We start from the raw sequence: 21,205 nt of genomic DNA, 5'->3' as shown, positions 1-21,205 counted from the left end.
TCAATGTTTCTTTATTTGTCATGACATTTACAGAATACATTTTTCTTTTCGAAAACTATCAGTGAGACAATTGATTTTGTGAAGAAATAAAGGAAAGATTTTTTTCTATGCATGGCTCTCTTATTTTATTGAAAATGTAATTAATAAAATATTTAGAGTAATCTATGTGTAATTATCAAGTGAACAATATATATATATGTATATATATATATATATAGATAGATAGATAGATAGATAGATAGATAGATAGATTTCAAGCGTAACAGAGGGGAAATCACCCAAATATTTTATTCTAAAAAATATATTTAATATTTTTGAAAACAAAAATTCTATTAGGATATGCTACTTTAGGGTGCAATGTTTAATTAATTGGCATAAAATAATAAAAGAACCTCATGAATAAATTGATTAAATGTAGTTTTAACAGAGGGGACAAATAAAATCCCATATTTTTATCTAATCCCATATCATTATCTTTATTAAATCCCATATTATTATAGCACTCTTATTTTAGCTAAATTCTGTGATTTAGACCATCCGAAACATTATCTGTGTTTTATTATTTTTTTATAAATTATCACATTTCGAGGAAAAATAAATTATTATAAGACAGAAAGGATATGGAATGTAACAGAGGGGACGTCTTACAAATTTGACTAAAAGTTAAAGGGAAATATCACTATTAAATGTGACTCTTCGGTTATTTAAAATTGGAGTTGGCAGCATTACTATAATTGAAACCCGTACTACATCTTTGTAGTTATATTTGAAAGTTTTTGTTTTACCAGACTCTGTTTAAAAAGAAAAAAAAAGTGCATCCTTTGCTTCTTTCTCAATTTCAGCTTTTCGGGCAACAAAATTAACTACCGATTTTTTTCCAAGAACTTTTTACACTTGCGAAACTATCTATAGCAACATCAAAAGATTCCCAGTGTTTTAAATGGTGACTGGTATACATTAAATATGTCGGATCCCTAAGTCCACCAAGTTCCTAAACAAATCTATGCCTCTGGGGGTACTGATCGATGTCTTTTGGATTGGATTCAAAATTATGAGGCTACGGAGTTGAACATTGGTAGCCGCAAGCTAAAATTTGGGTCTGTTGTTCAACGACGGTTATAAAATAAAAAGTCAATCGAATGATTGTCGCAACTCGCTATATTTAGTAATTCTATGTATTTATTAGGCAAATAACGGTGATTTTAATAACAAATTCACATTTTCGTCAATAGCACATACACATTTTATATGGTGTTTTACCTACGCATGAAATATAGATAGGAGACACTATATATTTGAGATAATTTTTGACTTAAAATATAAGAAAAATTTTTTTTTCACAGTAATTACTGCATAATTAAACAGGAACAATTTATTTAACAATATAAATCAAACTATACGTAAAATCGTTTTATTTTTAATAACGGATTCTTCTTTAAAAAAAGGGTTTTTTTGGTAGAATTAGTCAAAATCATGAATGCCCTCTATGATAAATTTTCATGCAGAAGTGATAAATAAATTTATATAGATTTATATAGATGATAAATTGTCATGCATTGATCATGCAGAACTCAAAAAATAAATAAATAAATGAATAACTTTTGAATTTATAAATTACAACAAATTTACTTAAAAATGATACCAAATACAATGATATTGCTTAAACTTGAAAAATTCACTACTGGTTTCAATTGGCAACAATCATATATATATATATATATATATATATATATATATATATATATATATATATATATATATATATATATATATATATATATATATATATATATATATATATATATATACATATATATATATATATATTTATATATATATATATATATATATATATATATATATATACATATATACATATATATATATATATATATATATATATATATATATATATATATATATATATATATATATATATATATATACATATATACATATATATATATATATATATATATATATATATATATATATATATATATATATATAATCGTCGTTTGATTTGAACTTCAAATTATCTTGGTTGAGATGATAATAAACTAACGAAGGAAAAGAAAGTAACTATGAGAACTTTAAAATGAAAATGATAACTATAAAATATTACGCTTTACTTAGAATTGTAGAAAGAACACAAAATACATATAGGCTTTATGAATTTTCTTAGAGTTCAAGCTTAAAAACACTGAAATTATCTAAATTTAAAAAATCGGAAAAAAGTAACAGTGAATAGTAGAACCACGTTTGGAATTTAAAACGCTATGCATGTAACATTATGAATAAAATTTAAAAAGTGAATAATGAAGTAAAAGAAATATCTCTAAGAAATTTTTTTATTAAAATTTTAAATAATTAAATTGATAAGATTTCACGAAGTATAATTTATTTGTTATAAAAAGAAAAACTTGCTTATTTCATTCACCAGGAACATAAGAAATTCGTGCTTTTATTTAGTCCTTTTCTGAAGTAAGGCATGACCGCAGTGGTCAGACCCATGGAGTTGTCAGACCTCCCAAACAGTGTAAAAAGAGTGTGAAATGGGGGTTTGACATGATTGACGACTTAACTGTACTACTTGGGGGAAAGAAAAACACCTGGTTATTTTTGTCCGAGTGTCTCATCGAAGTTTTTCCCGACTCCAAGACACCCTTAAGTAACTAAAGTATCCATAGAAATATATATATAAAGCATATGTCATTTAAATATTCTACAGAATAATATTAAACAACGCGTTGATGTTTCGGTAATTTCATGGAATTAGGCTTAACAGCAAAAAACCCTCTGGCCCTGGAGAGAGACTGACGGCCTCAGCGGTAAGCGCGCTTCCCGTTGCGAAAGGGTTAATGTTTTGGTATTTCAAGTTCTAATTGTAGTGCTGTATTGTTCTGTGGCAAGTGGCCTGATGTAATGATGTGTTACACTTTCTCATATATTCAACAACAATTTTAGTAAAAAAATAATATAGCCTGGCATAAGATTAATAAAATACCATTTAAAATTGTGTTGTAAAGCTATTATCTATGATACAATGTAATTTTTAAAGTAGGGTAGGTCTTAGCGGATTTATTTGAATTTAGTTCTGATAAGAACTGGTTGTGTATTGAATTTATAAAATTTGTATGATGGCAATCACATATAAGTTTTGTGTGTAAAACAGATAAAATAAGAATAAGTTTACAATTTATTTTTAATAAATCCTACGCTTAGAAAAATGAGGAAAACAAATATTTATTTTTATTGAAATAAATGGGGAATTTCTAATCTTTATTTTTTAGTTAAATATTTTTAATCAAAAATATCTTTCAAAATTAAATTTATTGAATACTTATAATTTATAGGGGCAAAATATAAAAAGCTTTCACTGAAAAATTGATTTTGTCACGTATTCATTATTTGTTCTTGTTCTTTACTATTTAAGTACTTAGCGAAAAGTTATAAACTAATGCATCTTCAGACTGTATTTTTTAATTTTTAACATGAACTATTAAATCTGTATTTTCTAATTGGTATTTGCTAAATTTTTAATTTTGTTTTTCAATTTTGATAAAATATTAAATTAGTTCTGAATTTGAAACAAAAGCATGCATGTTTTAAGTGATGGGAACCACTCCATTTAAATTATTTGATGATTCAGTTAAAATAGTTATTCTCATCATGACTGATTAATTCATGTAAATTTAACATTTGACAGTTTCAATATTTGCATCAGTTATATAATAAGAAATATAAAGAAATATTTCTATTATGTAATATTTTAAGCATACATATTTTTAACTAATTTTCAATTATGTTTTTTTGAAGTACAACTAGTCAAGCAATCAAGATAGGTGCAGATATGAACTCAAACTACACCGTACTTACTCATTTTAGTCAACGGTATGCAAAGATACCACTCTTTAATGAAAATTTTCACAATCATGTTGGCTGTGCCTTTGATAATATGACAGTAAGTAATGCTATTTCTTAAATCTATTTTACCATAGAGTATTGCAAAATCAATGATAAGATGTGTCAATCACTTCATCATTTGAGTGTGTTTTAAAAAAAAAATTTTAATTTTAAGTGGTATATTTACTAATACTGTTGATAAAAATTATGTGTAATACAATGCTTATTATGTTTAGAAAATTATGATTTCTTTGATACTAACTTTTTTTTTCTTCTTATTTTTTTCTGTCCAAATTTTACTGCTCAGCAGTGTTTTTTTCCCCTACTTTATTCTTTCTTAGTTTTATTTTGCATGCCTTTTTATTTATTATTTGATTAAAAATTTAGTTTCAGCTTTGCAATAGTGGATTCATTATTTATATTTACTACTCATTGTTATTACTATTTTTATTTTGTATAATTATTCATATCCAAACTAATTTTTTACATTTTTATTAGTATGTTAGTTTGTTTAAAAATTTTCATGGTATATTTTATTGAATTTAATTGCATAAAATTTATTTCCATTCCCTATTCTATCAAACCTTTAAATCTTCACCTTTAAAAATCGATTATATGCTGTATGGGTAAACACAAAACAGTTGTTACTAAGGATATATTGAAATACAATTCAATTTATATACCACTCTATATATTTAGATACTCTATGTATCTTTTTAGCTGTTATAAGATATAAACTATTTCAGCATAATGCGAAAAACAGTGTCAAGTTCAAACTATTTTTTTTTTTTTACTTAGCTAAAATTAGGTTTTGGTGAACTGTTTTGTATTCATTTGTTCATATTAGCAATTTTCAGCCATTTTTTTGCAATATTAACTTATAGAATTTTATTTAAACTTTAAAAATAAACTTTTCACAGTGAAAAAAAAAAGTTTTTTTTTTCATTTGAAATTTTTTTAGAACTCATTATGATGATTAAGCAACATCTAACAAAACTTAGAAAGTACTTTAGTGATGAAGTTTATCAAAAAATATTAAAACAAATAATCGAAAATAAAATTTTGTGAGAAAAAAGGCTCATTTATTATTTTCATGCCAGATATTTGATATGTTATTTTCTTTTTAAACGCTGATATAATTTTCAGCAGATACTGAACGTAATATTTAGTTTAATCATTAAATTTTTGTGTATGTATAGCATAATTACATTTTGTTATTTAATAAAATGCAACAATTATAAATTTGTATAACACTTAATTTTTTATTGCACTATCATATTAATAGTCAGAGGCATCACATTCATAAATTTTTGTACATGCTGATTGTCTGCAGCAGGTGTTTCCAAAGTATTTGTTATGGCATCTTAGACTGTTGTGAGGTGTTCATAGATTCAAGTCTAATGTTTGCCATTTTTAAAAATTTATTCATAATGCAGAAAATAATTTAAAATTCATTATTTTTGTAGAAAAGTTTAAGGTAGTGCTCTCTTCCCTTTAACTGATTTAGCTTTGTACTCTCTTTTAAAAACAAGCTAAAAGAGATCTCTCTTCCAAAGAAGAAACTGACATTTTTGTTTACCACTTATTTTTCTTTTTAGAACATGATGGACCTTGTTATTTTAACACTTTCAGTCACGTTGATAAATGTCCAGTTTTGTAGCCTTTGCAAGGGCGCCGGGTGCAAGGGGGTGCACTTGCACCCCCTGGCTTTTTTTTTAAAACTATTAAAGAGTATAACATTTTTTAATTAAAAATATTTTTTTTCGAAAACAAATAATTATGTAATTATTGATATATAACAATTAAAAAAACTGTTTAATCAAACAAGGATTGTAATAATTTTGTTAGCTGTCCAAATTTATTTATAACTTTTTCAATGAATTCTGAGTTATCTTTAATTCTTTTCTTATGCGCACTGAGCATGCACAAACTACTTAACCTCTCGTGAAGCATTGTAGACCGATTCCATATTTTGATGCGTTGCATTGTACTAAAAGTGCGTTCAATAGAGCACGTAGTAGCTGGAAGAGTTAGGCTAATTTTGATTGTCTCCGTTACAGCTAGATAAAACGGTGTGGCCTCAATAAGTAAATCGATCAGGGATTCATAAGAATTTTCTCTATTCCTCCACATTTCGTACCCCTTAATATGGTACTTTTTTTTAAAATGTATTGTTAACAATGAAGAAATGTATCTTGAAAAAAATTAACAGATGAAAGTATATGTAATAACAAAACAAAATGTGACAACAGAATATTTGTAATTTTTTGGGGGGGATGGGGAGTAGTTTGTTAGAGGGTTGCACCCCCTTTTGTATTATTCTGCTGGCACCCTTGAGCCTTTATACTAGTTTATGTGTTCATACCACGTTAATTTGCAATCCTCTATCGGTTAAAACAGTACTGGGAAGCTAATACATTAAAAAACACTAAAATCAATGAATTACATCAAGGTGTATGGTTCTTTGAAGTGCTATAATCTTCAATTTTATTGATGCAGGTCACTTTAAATCTATTACAGAGGGATAGATTGCATGGTTGCTTATCAAAATGTTTTCACTTTCCATCTCACTAAATGAATTTACAATATCTTTAATTATGCACAGTAATTTCTCTTCATTTCTACTTTTTCTTATGTTATTAAAGCTGATGATTATTGTTAATGCCTTTTTATTAAGTACAATTAAATGACCTGTTTGGATTTTAAGTAGAAGTTATCATTAACTATATTTAAATTCTCATCACTCATCATTCTTAACTATATTTCTGTCTCATAGTTTTGCACATAGGAACAGATATTATTAGTACATAATACTGTGAATAAATCTCATATTGTAGCGTCACAAGATAATTTTAAATCGTGTAAGGTTATCGCAACCTGAATAAGTTTAGAAACCTCTGGCCTATAGACAAAAACAAACCAAATATGCCATCAATCTGTCCTGGATAAATTGGGGTGATTTTGGACACAAAGGATTTTAATAAAAAAATGAAATAATGCATTTTAAAAGGTTCTAAATTAAATCTATTTATCCCCTTTAAAAGGTACCATAAAAGGGTGATAGATTAATTATTTTAGTTTATCTAGTTATAAAACTTTTATTTACATTTAGTCTACCACTTGTTAAAAATAAATTTTGGTTATTTAATCTTCAGTGTACAAAAATCAGAGCCGAAAACTAATTGCATTCTGTTTTGATCTTCAGATTCTATGTAATTAAAATGCAAGTCTATGTAATTCGATGCAAGTATATTAAAATGGCACTTTTTTGGGATGTTTTTCAAAATATATTATAAAAAGTTGATGTTAAAAAGTAATAATTTTTCGTATTTTGTTTTTTCCAGGTATGTTCCGATGAATTATACATTCTACCTTTGCTTATTCCAGCATTGAAATGCTTATTTGCAGAAGATGTCGAAGATATGAATAACAGGGGCGATAAAAGAAAGAAGAGAATTGAATTAATTAATTCAATGTTAAATGAATCAGTTGCAAATAAAATGTAAAGTAATGTTATTGAATGTAAATAAATATTTTATTTTCTATTTGCATTTAGTTAGCAAATTTAAAATAGTAGTATGCGAAATTTATACTCAACTGCAAAAAATTTTAAAAAATTCTTAAGTTTTAATTTAGATAACTGAAATAACATTGATTTATTGATATTTTATTACTTAACTCTTGTACTAAAATTTTATACTTAAGCTGTGGAATTTTCATTGTGAATATGAATTTTATCTTTTTAACACATAGATGTGTACACCTACCATACTATCTAGCTTTTGGCCATTGAATTATTGTCTCAGGCCTTTTTTCTATTAAGTGGATAAATTAGTTGATCCATGTACAACTTGCTTGCAGCCCTTACTCTTTACCTTCTGATAACAGAATTTCTTTCCGAGTTCGATTGTATCCCGTTTGCCGTTAGTTCTTTTTTTAGTAATCTTTTTTTGCTCAAAATGTCTGCCTCCCAAAAAAAAAGATAAATATATAATATTTAAATTAATTAAGCATATACTAATGCTGTGTTAAATGCAAACAGTGATATCTGAACTCACACAGAGATAAATTTGAGTAAAATTTTTTCCACTGTTTTATTTTTTTCAAGCACCAAATTTACTATGTACAGTTTATCTGTGTTGGTAGTTTTAGGAAAATATGCTTGTTTTCAATGTTCTATACACTCAGTTTTTGTACTTAACAGCTTGAAAACTTTTCAGTATTTTTTTTCATTTTTTTTTTATGGGATTAATATGAAATGGTGTAAAAACAGCAGCATTAAAAGTAATACCTACATGGTATTTGAGCCGAGTTCGTTATAGCCAACACGCTGTTACAGTATCTCCTTGTCAAAGCTAGATTTTCCGAATTTGTTGACTGAAAAAGCAGATCAGAAAAAGCTGTATTTTTTGAAATTTTTTTATATAATGTTAAATTGGTCACTCTGCTTTAAAATAATAGGTTAATTTATTATTTTTAGGCTTACAAAGTTAAATTTAATGTAAAGAATGTGAGCTTGTTTTTATCTTCATTATAACTCTGCTTAGTATATGTTATGCGATGGTCACAAGAGGTATGAGGCTTTTTGAATTTCTGTTGGCAGGAATATGATTTTAAAGTGTTGCATAAACGTCAAAGCATGTTTTATGCTCTTTGAAACATATGTAGGAGTTAATGAATAAAATGTAAGTCATCTTAAACAGGGCCAAGTAAAAGTGTTACAGGGCCTGAGGCTGATAAAGGGAGGCCCATTTTATTATAAAAATTTTAAGATGTTTTCAAAACTAATATCTTTCCAGAATTACTAATACTAATTTATAATAGTTAATGTTATTAAATAACAAAACATAAATTTTACCAATATTTTGTTAATTTAATTTAAAACCAGTTGAAGACTTAACAATTCATGCTGCACTACATACATAATGTAATAAAAATAAGTTATACTGATGTATTTACTATCGTAATTTTTGAATGTATTAAATAAAGCGAATTTGACTAAAATTAGTATATAAAAGCAAAGGTGATTGCATAAAAGAATAAAGCTGAAGTTTAAAATAAGTAAAATATTAACTTTTGGAAGGAAAAATTAATAGCTATTTAAAAGCTTTACGTTTTATTTTATAACCCGTATTGAACAGCCAACCCAATCCTGAGTTTACAACTATCAATGTTCAACTCTGTGGCCTTGTAATTATGAACCCAACTCAGAAGACAAAGTAACTCCTGGATCAAGCATTGAGACAAACTAGCTTTCATGGAGGACTTTTTAATGGAACTAGCCAGCATTTGCATTACATGGAGTGGAAAGCTTCTCAAGGTTAGCCCAACAGCAAGGGGATTCTACCCTATGTCTTTCTAGCCATTTTGCAGCATTCATCGTATTTCAAGACCATTTGCTCTCTGATGTATCTAAAACTTATAATCCAAGTATAATTTTGAAACTATTGCTTAATTCCGGAGAAACATACATGTTTGTGATTCTCCCGCCAATTTGATTCTTTTTGTTTTGTGGATTTTCCCCGTTTTGAATATTTGGAACTGTGCTGGAGTCCGAATAAAACTGCGATTCATATTCACACTATTTTAATATCAAACATCCATTTTCGTATTTACCTGATTTGAAAGTTTAACGTTGCGGTTCCTCATTCACGCGATTTAAAAATCGTATCGCGATTCGTAGTCGCGCGATTTAAAAATCCAATATCGCGATTTCTATTTAAGCATTTTTAAAATTAATATCGCGATTCGTATTCCCGCGTTTTTAAAATCCAATATTGCTATTCGTATTTTCATACGTAATAATCATCCATTATTGTGATTCGTATTTCCTTAAGTTAATATTATCAAACTTCGATCATTATATTTATACGTGATTTAAAAACTATGCATTTCGATCATGCATCGCAATTCCGTGATTTTTTTCACGCGATTTAAAAATCCAATATCGTGATTATTAATTTTTTTTTTTTTTCGTTTCTAATATCGCGATTCTTATAAAAACTAAGTTTTTTCTTAAATTAGTGATTAGAACGGTGTGATATTCTTCATTTGTAGAAAATTTAATTATAATTTTAAATCTTATGAATCTTAATTTTAAATTTTATAAAATTATGTTAAACATGAATGGTAAATTGATGTCTTGATATAAACTTTTTTCACTAAAATCTTTTCAGTTTTTTTTTATTTTTAAACATGTATAATTACAGACAATATTTTGTATAGAATATGTTTAACGAAATCATTAATGTTTTAACCATTTCGGACGATAAGTTTTCATTAAGAATAAATCATTAATAGATAACTTAAATAAAAAAAATTTTTTTTTTTACCTGATTATGAATATAAAGCTAATTGCTTTGCTTTTCGTTTTTCAAGGATAGACCAGAACAATTTCTATTTATTATGCAGCAAACAGCAATAAAAATAAGTCTAACTTACGTTGAGTAGCTGGGAAAAAAAAATCTAAAAGCAAATTAATATCGTGAAGTACCAGGCTCACCTGTTCAAATATTGATGACTGCAATGAAATGCAACTTACTGCAATTAGAGTAAGGGTCAGCAACATTTAACGATTAGGATAAAATTAATTGCACATATGTTAATTTTCTTCTTACTCTCTTTTTTTTTTCTCTTTCCTTTGTGTTTTACAAAATTTTCTTTTCAACTAAATTCATTAAAATATGAAATTTTTAACATAAAATGCCACATTAAGGATGCCAGTTAAGGGTTTTCGTAAATTTTATTTGATTTTTTATTATTCGTTTGTTTATTCCATCAATAGAATTCCACTCGGTCCTGATCTTAAATTATAAATAATTTTTGTTATGAATGTTCTAACATATCATAGGCTGAAGAACTGATCGTAAGTGTTACGAAATTAGAAATAATGGAATATTCCTGAACTAAGCACATCAAAAATAAAAATTCGAGTGTCAGAATAACACCATATTAAAAATATTGAAATTAGTAGAGATACCTAAAAAACAATAAAAAAAAAATTACTTATAGTATTTTCGAGGAAATTAACAGAAATACAGCTATCTATATATTTTTAAAAAATATATCAGGCAGCTAATCACAATTAAAGGACCAAAGGGTTAATGGGTGGTGTTTTCCCTGAAAAATAAGATTTTTTCTGACAATTAGAAAATTTACTTACAATAAAGATGCGAGTACTCATTGTGTTTAAATGAAGCTTAATGTTCTTTCTAACATAAGGAATTTTAAATAATTCAGTCAAACATTGTCTCAAAGAAAAAGAAAGAACTTATCATAGAAGCAGAAAGTGATTGATGAAGGAAACTAATTTAGGCAGCAGGTAAATCAGAAACTTTCTATCAGCCAGGGTTCGTTGATATATACAGTAGAGCGCCAATTATCCGAACGTCCAATTATCCGAACTATGTCTGAATTCGTGAAGTTTAGAAAACTTTTTTTTCTGAATTTCTAAACCAGTAGATTTTCCGGCTGAAAAGATGCCAGGTTATGCAGCAGAAGAAATAGAAAAATAGAATGCTGGTGTCGAAACACTGAAAACGTCCCAGGATTTCAAGTTTGATGATGAAATTGTGAAAGAAAATTGGAACTCCTCAGAGGAAGAGATAGGTGATCAAGTTCAAGATAGTGGACCTTCTCATATAGAAGCATGCAATTCATTAGTTGTTGTTGTTCATTTACGTCGCACTAGAGCTGCACAATGGGCTATTGGCGACGGTCTGGGAAACATCCCTGAGGATGATCCGAAGACATGCCATCACAATTTTGATCCTCTGCAGAGGGGATGGCACCCCCGCTTCGGTAGCCCGACGACCTGCGCGCGAAGTCGAGCACTTTACGGTAGCACAGTTTAACGAGGACCAATACCGCACACCCTCGGTCCCTACGCAGACTGATCCAAGTGGATCACCCACCCGCACACTGACCGCAGCCAGTGATGCTTGACTTCGGTGATCTGATGGGAACCGTGTCTCTTTCAGCCGGGAGACACGGGACGCAATTCATTAGATATTGCAATAAATTGGTTAGAACGTCAAAATGATATTGATCCAGTTCAGTTGATTTATTTAAAAAGATTTATGACTGCTCAAAAAAAGAGCATCTTTTTTGAAACAAAAGTCTTGGCTGAATTTCTTTGGCAATGGAAAACAAAGTAAAATGTGTCAAAATCAGTAATTAACAAAAAAAAAGTTAGCTGGAATGGAAAAAAAAGTAAATGAAAATGTAAAATAGAAAAGTAAAATGTAAAAAAAAAGTAAAAAAAATAAATTAAAAATTAAGAAAAAAAACTTTTAAACTAAGCTATTTTAGATAGTACTGCCTGTCCTAAACCTGGAAAAAGTGTGAAGAGAAGTTAGGGCATAAATAATAATCATTAAACTTGATTTAAAGCAACTTTCCAATTATCCGAACTTTTCATTAACCGAACAACGTTCGATTCCGAGCAGTTCGGATAATCGGCGCTCTACTGTATCCGATATTTATTTTGAAATAAATATATTTTCAGCAAAATTTCTAAAATATCCCCCACGTTATTTCAAGATTTCTTTTAAGCACTACACAAACTCATGCTACCATTCACACTATCTTTACTTCCTACAAAAATCTTGTTTTAGATTGCACCTGCCCCCACATACCCTCTACCTACCTAGAAAAATTCATTCTTAGACAGAACCTGTTCTCATTCCCCCACTTTTAAAGAAGGAAATAAACCCCTTCTATGATGAGTAAGTGGTCAAGGTAGATAATTTAGTAAATGATTCAATGGTAAATTACTCTGATTATCTAAGCATTTTAGAACCAATTGCAAATGCTTTAGATGCAGTTCAAGCAAATAAATGCACAATAGCACAATGTGTTGAAATCTGGTGTAAACTAAAGGAGAAATTAGAAGCATGTGGAAAAAAAGACGTGATGAAAAAGTTCACAGAAAGAGAAGTAATGGCATTAAACCCTGCTCATTTAGCTGCTAATATGCCATAGATATTGTGGAAAAAAACTAAATGACGAGAAAACACAAAGAGCTTTTAATTTCCTACGTTCTGTTGACAAAAGTATTTTACCTATGGCTATGAATTTTTTGGTAAAAAAGAGCCGCCCCTTTCCAGGCTTCAAGTTCGAATACGACTTTCTCAATGTGGAACCCACAGTTTGGTGGGAAACTATCAAGTTAGAGGAACCATTAAAAGTCAGAATAACAAATCTTCTTGAACAACTACTAACTGCCTCTCCTTCCACAACTGGGTTAGAGAGAATATTCTGTAGCTTTGGATTTATTCAGTCCAAGTTGTGGAATTGATTAGGGACTGAAAAGGCAGAAAAACTTACTTTTATGTTCAAATATTTTAACAAGAAATAAAGAAAAAATGTGTTTTAAAACTTAGTAAAGTAAAAGTAAAATAAAAATGTTTTGTATTTTGGTGATTACAAAAAAATTCATTTCAGAGAACCTTTTCATTTAAAAAAAATTTCTAATGTTTTATTTTATAAAAATTATAAATGTATTAATTACAATTAACATTAGGAATTTAGAATTTATGTAAAATGAATTATTTTATGTTTTAAATGTGTATATAATGTCTGCAAAACAATTCCTAACAAAAAAGTTAATTTATATTGAAGATACTAAATATAAAACAAAAATTTGAATATATATCAAAATATCGGATATTTTCGAAAATATCATGATATTTACGATCCCTGCTATCAGCCTCATAAACTAAATGCAAAAGCTTAAACTTGATGTTAACTCATTTGAAAAAATGAGTAATACTATGTATTTCATGTAAATAAAAAATTTTTCTTTGAAGAAATTTATTCCGAGCAAATTTTTTTAAAATTAATTTCAGTTGTTTTCATGTGACATATTTTTATTATGAGAAAAGCTGTTAGATAATATTGTTGTAATTTGGACTAACTTGAATTTTTACTATGGAATTGCTTTGTGCAGAAAGTCAAATTGCATAGAAAAATAACAATACTTGAATAATTTTTAACACATTATTAATCCATTTGAATAATGTATAAGGTTTCAGAAAAGCATGTCATCAAACTTTTACACACTTCAACGGAAGTATATTTGGTTAATTAAAAATTTTTTATTTTTTTATATTTTACTAATCACATGAACATAAAATGCATTCAATGAAATTTGCTTAAATAAGTTTTATAAAAAATTGAAAGCAAAATACTGTGAAAAAAGTCGAGAAAATTTATTTTCAGGTCATAATTTTTATTTCCTTTTACAAGATGACAATTTATATTTAACCTTAAAAATTAATCGTGTGCTGTTAAAAGTTTTCAAGTGGATTGAAAACAGTTACTGAAACAATTAAGAGACCATTTTTAAATATAGGACTAGGGCAGTGGTCGGCAACCTGTGGCTCGCGAGCCACAGGTGGCTCTTTTGATGTAAAGTTGCGGCTCTCCAGTTTCATACGAAAGAAATAATAAATTGTTACCAAAGCCCTTAAAAATAAGAAAAAATATTTTTAAGTACCTAATTTCTCAAGAGCTTTCTATTCTTATAATCGTTAATTACAAACCGCTACCCTCAGGCCTGTCGTTATTCCCGGTTAAAGGGGTGTCTCATTCCGACTCGATTCCGAGTATTCACCCGGAAAAGTGGCAAGTCTGCTGTCTGTTTGAGCATGCCGTTACCGACACCATGAAAAGGCACAAAAAAAGGGTGATGCCTGCTACTCCGATCTTGTGAAACAGCAGACAAAACCCCGGAAATTTCTGTCAACTTGAAAAATCCAGGGTGCTTTAAAAGTAATTATTTAGAAATGGCTTTTTCTCACGTTTTCTCTTGCTCTTTCTAAGAATAAAGACAATATCTTTGTCCATGTCGTTAAGAAAGGGAAGGAAAGGGCTCTCAATGCACATACAGCTGTGGTTTTCTCTATATGACTGTCCAGTTTCTTTTCACTCACCTCCCCAGTTACTTCACTGACCTGTCTTTAACTGTCCAGTACCAGTTTACAAGTACTTAGTTACTCAAAGCATATCTTATAAATTAATATTATTATTGAATGCAAGTATAAATTTTTTATGAATATTTACTATTTGCAGTCTTATTGTTTAAATATTAAGGTAAAATTAAATTTCATTAAATATGTTGTTATTTTCTTATTAAATTAATTCCTCAATTATTGCTTCAAAATTTAGGCATAAGACTTTTTTCAAAAAAGAAAAAAAAAATTTTAAAAATATATATGGGTAAAAATTTATTTTTGTGAAGTAGATAAAAAATTTTTAATCTCTTTTCCACTGTAAAATGATTAAAAGAAAGAAAAAAGAGCAATTAAAAATTTTTTACGTTATTTATATTCATTAGTAGGAGCTTGAGATGGAAACAGATAAATCACATTTGAATTCTAAATATAGGAGTTCTTTTTCCTTTTTTTAAATAGTTATTTACTAAGCTTTTTAATTTTGTGTTTAAAATAGTAATTTATTTTTAAATTTAATTTTTTCAGTTGAGATTATTTTTCACAGATCTTATTTAATTTAAATTTCAAAAATCAAATTCTATATTTGTTCGTAGCAGTTGTTTTTATAATAAGTTCAAACTGCAATCCTTTATGAACAAAACTATACTAATGCTTATTTTATTAAAAATGTAATGTGTTTAAAAATAGAAAAGCTGCAGTTTTTTTTTAAATAATTTTTTTTCCATCTTTTTTGTTACTATGTTGATGTATTTCGTATGTATTTAATGTTTTTTATTTATATTTTAGATTTAAGTTAACAATTTTCCATTTGTTTAAGTTAATTATTAGTAAAAAGAAACTTAATTTTTTGTAATTATGTAAAAACTCAATTCACAGTTTTGTATTAAAAGGCACAATAATTAACAAAATAAATAATTAACAAAATTGTACTTTAACTACCTTAACTAGAAAAAAAAATTATTTTGCGATTTAAGGGTATTTTTTTTTTTAATATTTTAAAAAAAGACTTAAACATTCTTCGGTAAAGCATTATTTACAAATCATCAAATTTTAAAAATATTTATTTATGATTTATCACGCTGCAATGTTTGAATACATAGTTAAATTTTTTTTAAAGTTTTATTTATTATTTACCTAGTATTATTTTTATATAAAGAAATATTCGGATAAAAAATTTAGCGTTTTACAAATTTAAGGCAAGAATGCGTGAAAAAATTTATCTGTGCTTCCAAAACTAGTTCATTCCCCCCTCCCCAGAAAAAAAAGAACTATTTCTGTATCCCCATTCAAGATTTTAGTCACAGCTCTTATATTAATAGCAATGTAAATTATAAAATGAATAATAAAAATAAATAAAATTATTAAATGAAAATGAAAAATAAAATTTTAGTAATAAATAAGCATTAAAAATAATTATTCGCAAATGAAATTACTAAAATTAAATAAATACGCATATAATATTTGAAATGCATCTAATATTAATATTTGAATAGAAAGCATATGCATATAATATATATGCATATAATGCATATGCATATAATATTTGAATAGAAAGAATCCTACTTAGATTAAGAGTTTAAAAAAAATGCACGAGTCATAATTGATGTCTGATAATTTTTCAGTTTAATGAATAAATACTAATTTAATTTTCATCTACATTTTTTAAAGCCTTTGATGTGTATCACATGTTATTATCATGTAAAACATTATGTTATGAAAAGACCACCCTTAATATAAATTTTTATAAACCTTGTCGAAAATAAAGATAAAAATCTACTTCAGCGGATGTAGTAAATTAAAATTTAAAAGGGAAAAAACAAGCATATAAATTTAAAAAATATCTAATGCAATATATTGATATAATCTTTATAATAATAGTAATAATAAGAGGCCTGTTTAATTGCCAGGTGAATGTTGAAGTTTTTAATTTATAAAGTTATTTAATTTGGTAAAAAATCGTTAATAGCCTTTTTACACTCGCCTTCCTCAACAGTGATTTGTTTGTTTTCGATTGTTAAAATTCTAATGTGTGACCTCTATCCGTTCCGTTTTCGCGTTCACTTGAAACAAAATTTCTTTAAATGCATATTAAGAGCGGTCACTCCGAATTACCTGCATATTATTAAATTTAGCAATCAAATACATTAATGTTGTAATTTTGCGTATAAAAGATATTTAAAATAATAGAAGATCGTTACTTTCAGTGACTTTTATTAAATAAATTTTTTAAAAAAAAATGTTAAATTATTTGAGTTGGAAAGCTCGAGGCTCTATAAATGTTTACAATAAATAGAAATGGAAATTACAATAAATAGAAAAAGTATGTGACCATCGTTTCTAGCACTTCATCATAAGTCGATTTAACGTTTGCCTTGACAAAAAAAATGCAAAATTTATTTAAATGTTTAATAATTAAGAGCTTAAAAATTGTTTTTAACAATAACAAGAATAGACGGTACATATTTCTTAAAAAAGGAAAATTGTGAAAAGATTCTGATATAATATAAATGAATATTATTACGGAATTGCTATGAAAAATTAAAAAGAATTATTATAAAATCTGTCGGATAAGATTGTGTTTCGTTGCACATTTAATAAAAAAAAAATCGCGTTTTCTGTTGAAAATTTGACAAGAATTAGTAAGAAAATTTACAATTTTCATCGAATTTTAATGACCCAAATAACTTATCCCCCCCCCAAAAAAAAGAAATAAGTTAAAAAAATTAAATAAAAACTAAATTTTAAAAAAATCATTAGCGTATTTTAAAAATAAAGAATAAATATTATTCTGTACTCAAAACCATTTTTTTTTAATTAAAAATCATATATACATAAAAAAATATTATAGTATTAAATAAAAAATTTTCAGTGGCTCCTTTAAAAGCGGGAAATTTTGTAAAATTGTAACTTTTGGCTCTTTCATTTCAAAAGGTTGCCGACCCCTGGACTAGGGTGAAGAAAGATTACAAGTAACGTTACTTAATGTAATAAGTATGTATGTGTTCACATAGAAAAGATATTGAGTTGCCTTAAAAAAAGAAAATTTTTTATTCATTGTAAAAAAAAAACATTGAATCGGGAAACAATAAAAAAAAAAAAATCTCAAGAATTTGTGATGGGATCCAAAGTGACCGAAAATAAGTCCAAGTATGAATAGACTAATGACCTTGCAAATGTTCAGACATTGAAATCATCTAAGACTTTTGGGTAGTAGTGGCCTGTAAGAAAGTAAAAAAAAAAAAAAAAAATCAGAGATAGGGGCCAACTCAAAGGGTATAATTAGTAGCAACCTGTAACATGTTTTTAATCCATTTGGCAATTGTAGATGGCACAACATAGAAATATCCCCCAAATAATTTTTTTGTATATGAAATTACTAATTTTAATAATTACTAAGATATTGTTGTAGAAATCATAACACATTCTTTAATTAATTTAAAACACAAAAGGTTGTTAAATTAAAACTGAAATTTTTTAGAATACTATTAGTCTTGAAAATTTCAATACTTAAAGATAGTTCTATGTGATGTATTAGTGAATTGTTCAAAATTCAATCGGTGCTATTGGCTTTTTCATTGTATTATCAAATCTAAAATCATGCTATTTTGCCAATTTTTTGATTTATTAGATCATGCTATCACTCTAAAAAAAAAAAAAACAATAATATATATAATCTGTAAAATTCAATTTTCTAAAATTAAATATATATAATTTTTTTTTTACCAAACATCAATAAACTACGAATCAAAGTGATTTATTTACTATAAATTATTAAAAGTCATAAACAAATATAATTAAAAATCTAAACTAAGAATTTAAAAAAAAAAGACAATCTATTTCTTCATTTAAAATTTAACTTATCTTTCAAACATAACATTTACTCACTAATTTCTTTTAAATCTTGAATGAAATGTAATACTTCTAAATAACACGCTCTTAGAAATCTTAAATATATTAGAACAAATTACTTAGAAATAAAAGCCATACAACAATAAATAATCACAAAAACTTTTAGAATATTTATTCAATATTCCTGATAAATAATTTAAAAATTCTATAATTTAGACAAATGTTAGGTTAATCAGATGTGATTACAAGCAAAATATTATTTCTTTGGAGTTGCTTTCTTTTCTGGAGATGATGGTTCTTGTTCATTTGGTTTGATATTTGATTCAGGTTTCATTGCTGGGAAACACAGAACCTCTTTGATATTATTAGTATCGGTGAGAAGCATGATGAATCTGTCAATTCCCATTCCCCAGCCACCAGTAGGAGGTAGTCCATATTCTAAAGCCGTGCAGAAGTTTTCGTCGACAAGTTGAGCTTCATCATCACCAGCAGCCTTATCTTGAGCCTGGCGTTCAAACCTTTGCCGTTGGACGATGGGATCATTCAATTCGGTGTAAGCATTGACTACCTCTGTTTTCATGACAAACATTTCAAATCTTTCAGTAAGTCCAGGAACACTACGATGATACTTCGAAAGTGGGCTCATTATTTCTGGATGATCACAGAGAAAAGTAGGATTGATGCAATTTTCTTCAAGAAAATGTCCTACAAGTTTATCGAGCAATCTCGCAGTGGTCCTTGGTGCAGGACACTCTATTTCATATTTATTGCACAAATCAGATAATCTCTTATTTGATTCTGGCAGATGAAAATCAGATGGTTTAGGTAATTCTTCGCCCATTGCTTCCTGCAAACCAGTAAGCATACTTATTCTTTTAAAAGGAGGTGTAAAATCAATCTCAAATTCTTCGCCTTCCGGACCATCAGGATGGTATTTAATCTTGTAAGAACCTGTTAACTCCTTAACCATTCCTGATATTAATTTTTCTGTTATATCCATAACATCATTGTAATCTGCATATGCCATGTAAAACTCACAAGTTGTAAATTCAGGATTGTGAGTTAAATCTATACCTTCATTTCTAAACTGTCGCCCAATTTCGTAAACCCGATCCAATCCGCCAACAACAAGCATCTTTAAGTAGAGTTCTGGTGCAACTCGCATATACAAGTCCAAATTTAAATCATTGTGATGAGTTATGAATGGTTTGGCAGTTGCTCCACCAGCTATCATATTCATCATTGGTGTTTCCACCTCGAGGAACCCTAGTCCATCGAAGAAGGCACGGATATAGTTAGTGGCTTTAGCTCTAAATGTGAATCGTTGGCGGACAGAATCATTAAGAATCAAATCTAAATATCTCTGCCGAAAACGCGTCTCTTTATCTTTAAGTCCGTAATGAAGATGAGGGAGCATGTGGAGACAGGGTGATAGGATCTCTAATCGGGTTGGTATTATGCTCAGCTCTCCCATTTTAGTTTTGCCAGGATGTCCAACACAGCCAATGATATCTCCTCTTCGAATTCTACCATTGATTTCAAGAAATTCCTCTTCAGAAGGGTAATGTGCAACATGAGCCATTACTTGAATCTTGGTTCCTTCTCCTCTAAGATCGTAGAAAAGCAACTTAGCTCCGGATTCTCTTTTAGCATGCACGCGGCCAGCAACCGACACATTAACATCTTTTAATATCTCGGCAGGATTAAGATTGTTATATTGATCAACAAAATCAGTTAAAGACATTGAAACATGGAATTTGTGTGGGTATGGAGATTTTCCAGCTGCTTTTAAATCTTCAATAGCTTGAAGACGTATCTTAAAATATTCTGCCGCATCAGTAGGATCTTCTTGTTTAGCTACTGCATCCTTTTTTTCGGCAGCCGGCTGTTGAGCTTGCAATTTCTCCTTTTCGGATTTTTCCTTAGCTTTTTTTTCAGCTTTAAGCTGACGTTTGAGTTCATTTTTGGACAAAGAAGTTGAGGTTGACATAATGGAGGAATTGACCTGTATTAGATGCTTTAATTTGTGTAAACTAAGCAAGTTAGACTGACGATATGGAAATAATAACAATAATACGCGGCATGCCATGAACAGAAAGAAACCCACAGTAACAGTTAACTATGATGTAAACGAAACTTAATATTTCGTAAGCCACACAGTGGCAGTTAAGGCTGTTGCTTGGCTGACCGCCTTTTTAATAAATAGAGGCATTTGATTGGTCGATTACATCATCGTTTTCATCGTTATCTCTTCATCGTTTTGTCAGGTTTACTAGAATGGCGTTTTTAGCATTTTTGTTTGGCGCAATTTTAATAACGCGCATGCTCAGTTTGATAATTTATTCAAACCAATCTAAGTACTTCGTAGACAAAGAATATAGACGCTTGTATCCCCTCCTTTGCTCGTGTAACTCAAACAAAGACATAAAGATGGAAAGATCAATCACTGTACCAAACAGATGTCAGGGTGAACTTTGACACTGGACACATCACTG

General features: G+C 28.1%; 2 protein-coding genes across 2 annotated transcripts in view; one reads left to right on the top strand and one right to left on the bottom strand.

Annotated features, from left to right (window-relative positions):
• LOC107447121 (ribonuclease Z, mitochondrial) overlaps positions 1-7,457 on the top strand; it is a 29,468-nt gene extending 22,011 nt beyond the window's left edge. Inside the window, exons 21-22 of the mRNA XM_016061953.4 lie at positions 3,820-3,964; positions 7,251-7,457. Coding sequence (XP_015917439.2) covers positions 3,820-3,964; positions 7,251-7,412 — 307 coding nt within the window. The 3' untranslated portion in view covers positions 7,413-7,457. The remainder of the gene's footprint in view (positions 1-3,819; positions 3,965-7,250) is intronic.
• An 11,410-nt stretch (positions 7,458-18,867) lies between these two features.
• Positions 18,868-20,854, bottom strand: LysRS (Lysyl-tRNA synthetase). Its single transcript, XM_016061951.5, has one exon. It carries the CDS (start codon positions 20,797-20,799, stop codon positions 18,967-18,969), a length of 1,833 nt encoding a protein of 610 aa, XP_015917437.1. The 5' UTR covers positions 20,800-20,854; the 3' UTR covers positions 18,868-18,966.
• Positions 20,855-21,205: the final 351 nt, after the last annotated feature.

Source organism: Parasteatoda tepidariorum, chromosome 8 (genome assembly GCF_982258835.1).
Source record: "Parasteatoda tepidariorum strain Cologne lab strain chromosome 8, Ptep-v5.0, whole genome shotgun sequence".
NCBI lineage: Eukaryota > Metazoa > Arthropoda > Arachnida > Araneae > Theridiidae > Parasteatoda > Parasteatoda tepidariorum.
Note: the sequence above shows the minus strand (reverse complement) of the source record. Positions and strands in the feature narration are given on the sequence as shown.

Coding starts and splice junctions, on each gene's coding strand:
- LysRS (XM_016061951.5), bottom strand. CDS start 20,799: ATGGCATGCCGCGTATTATTGTTATTATTTCCATATCGTCAGTCTAAC.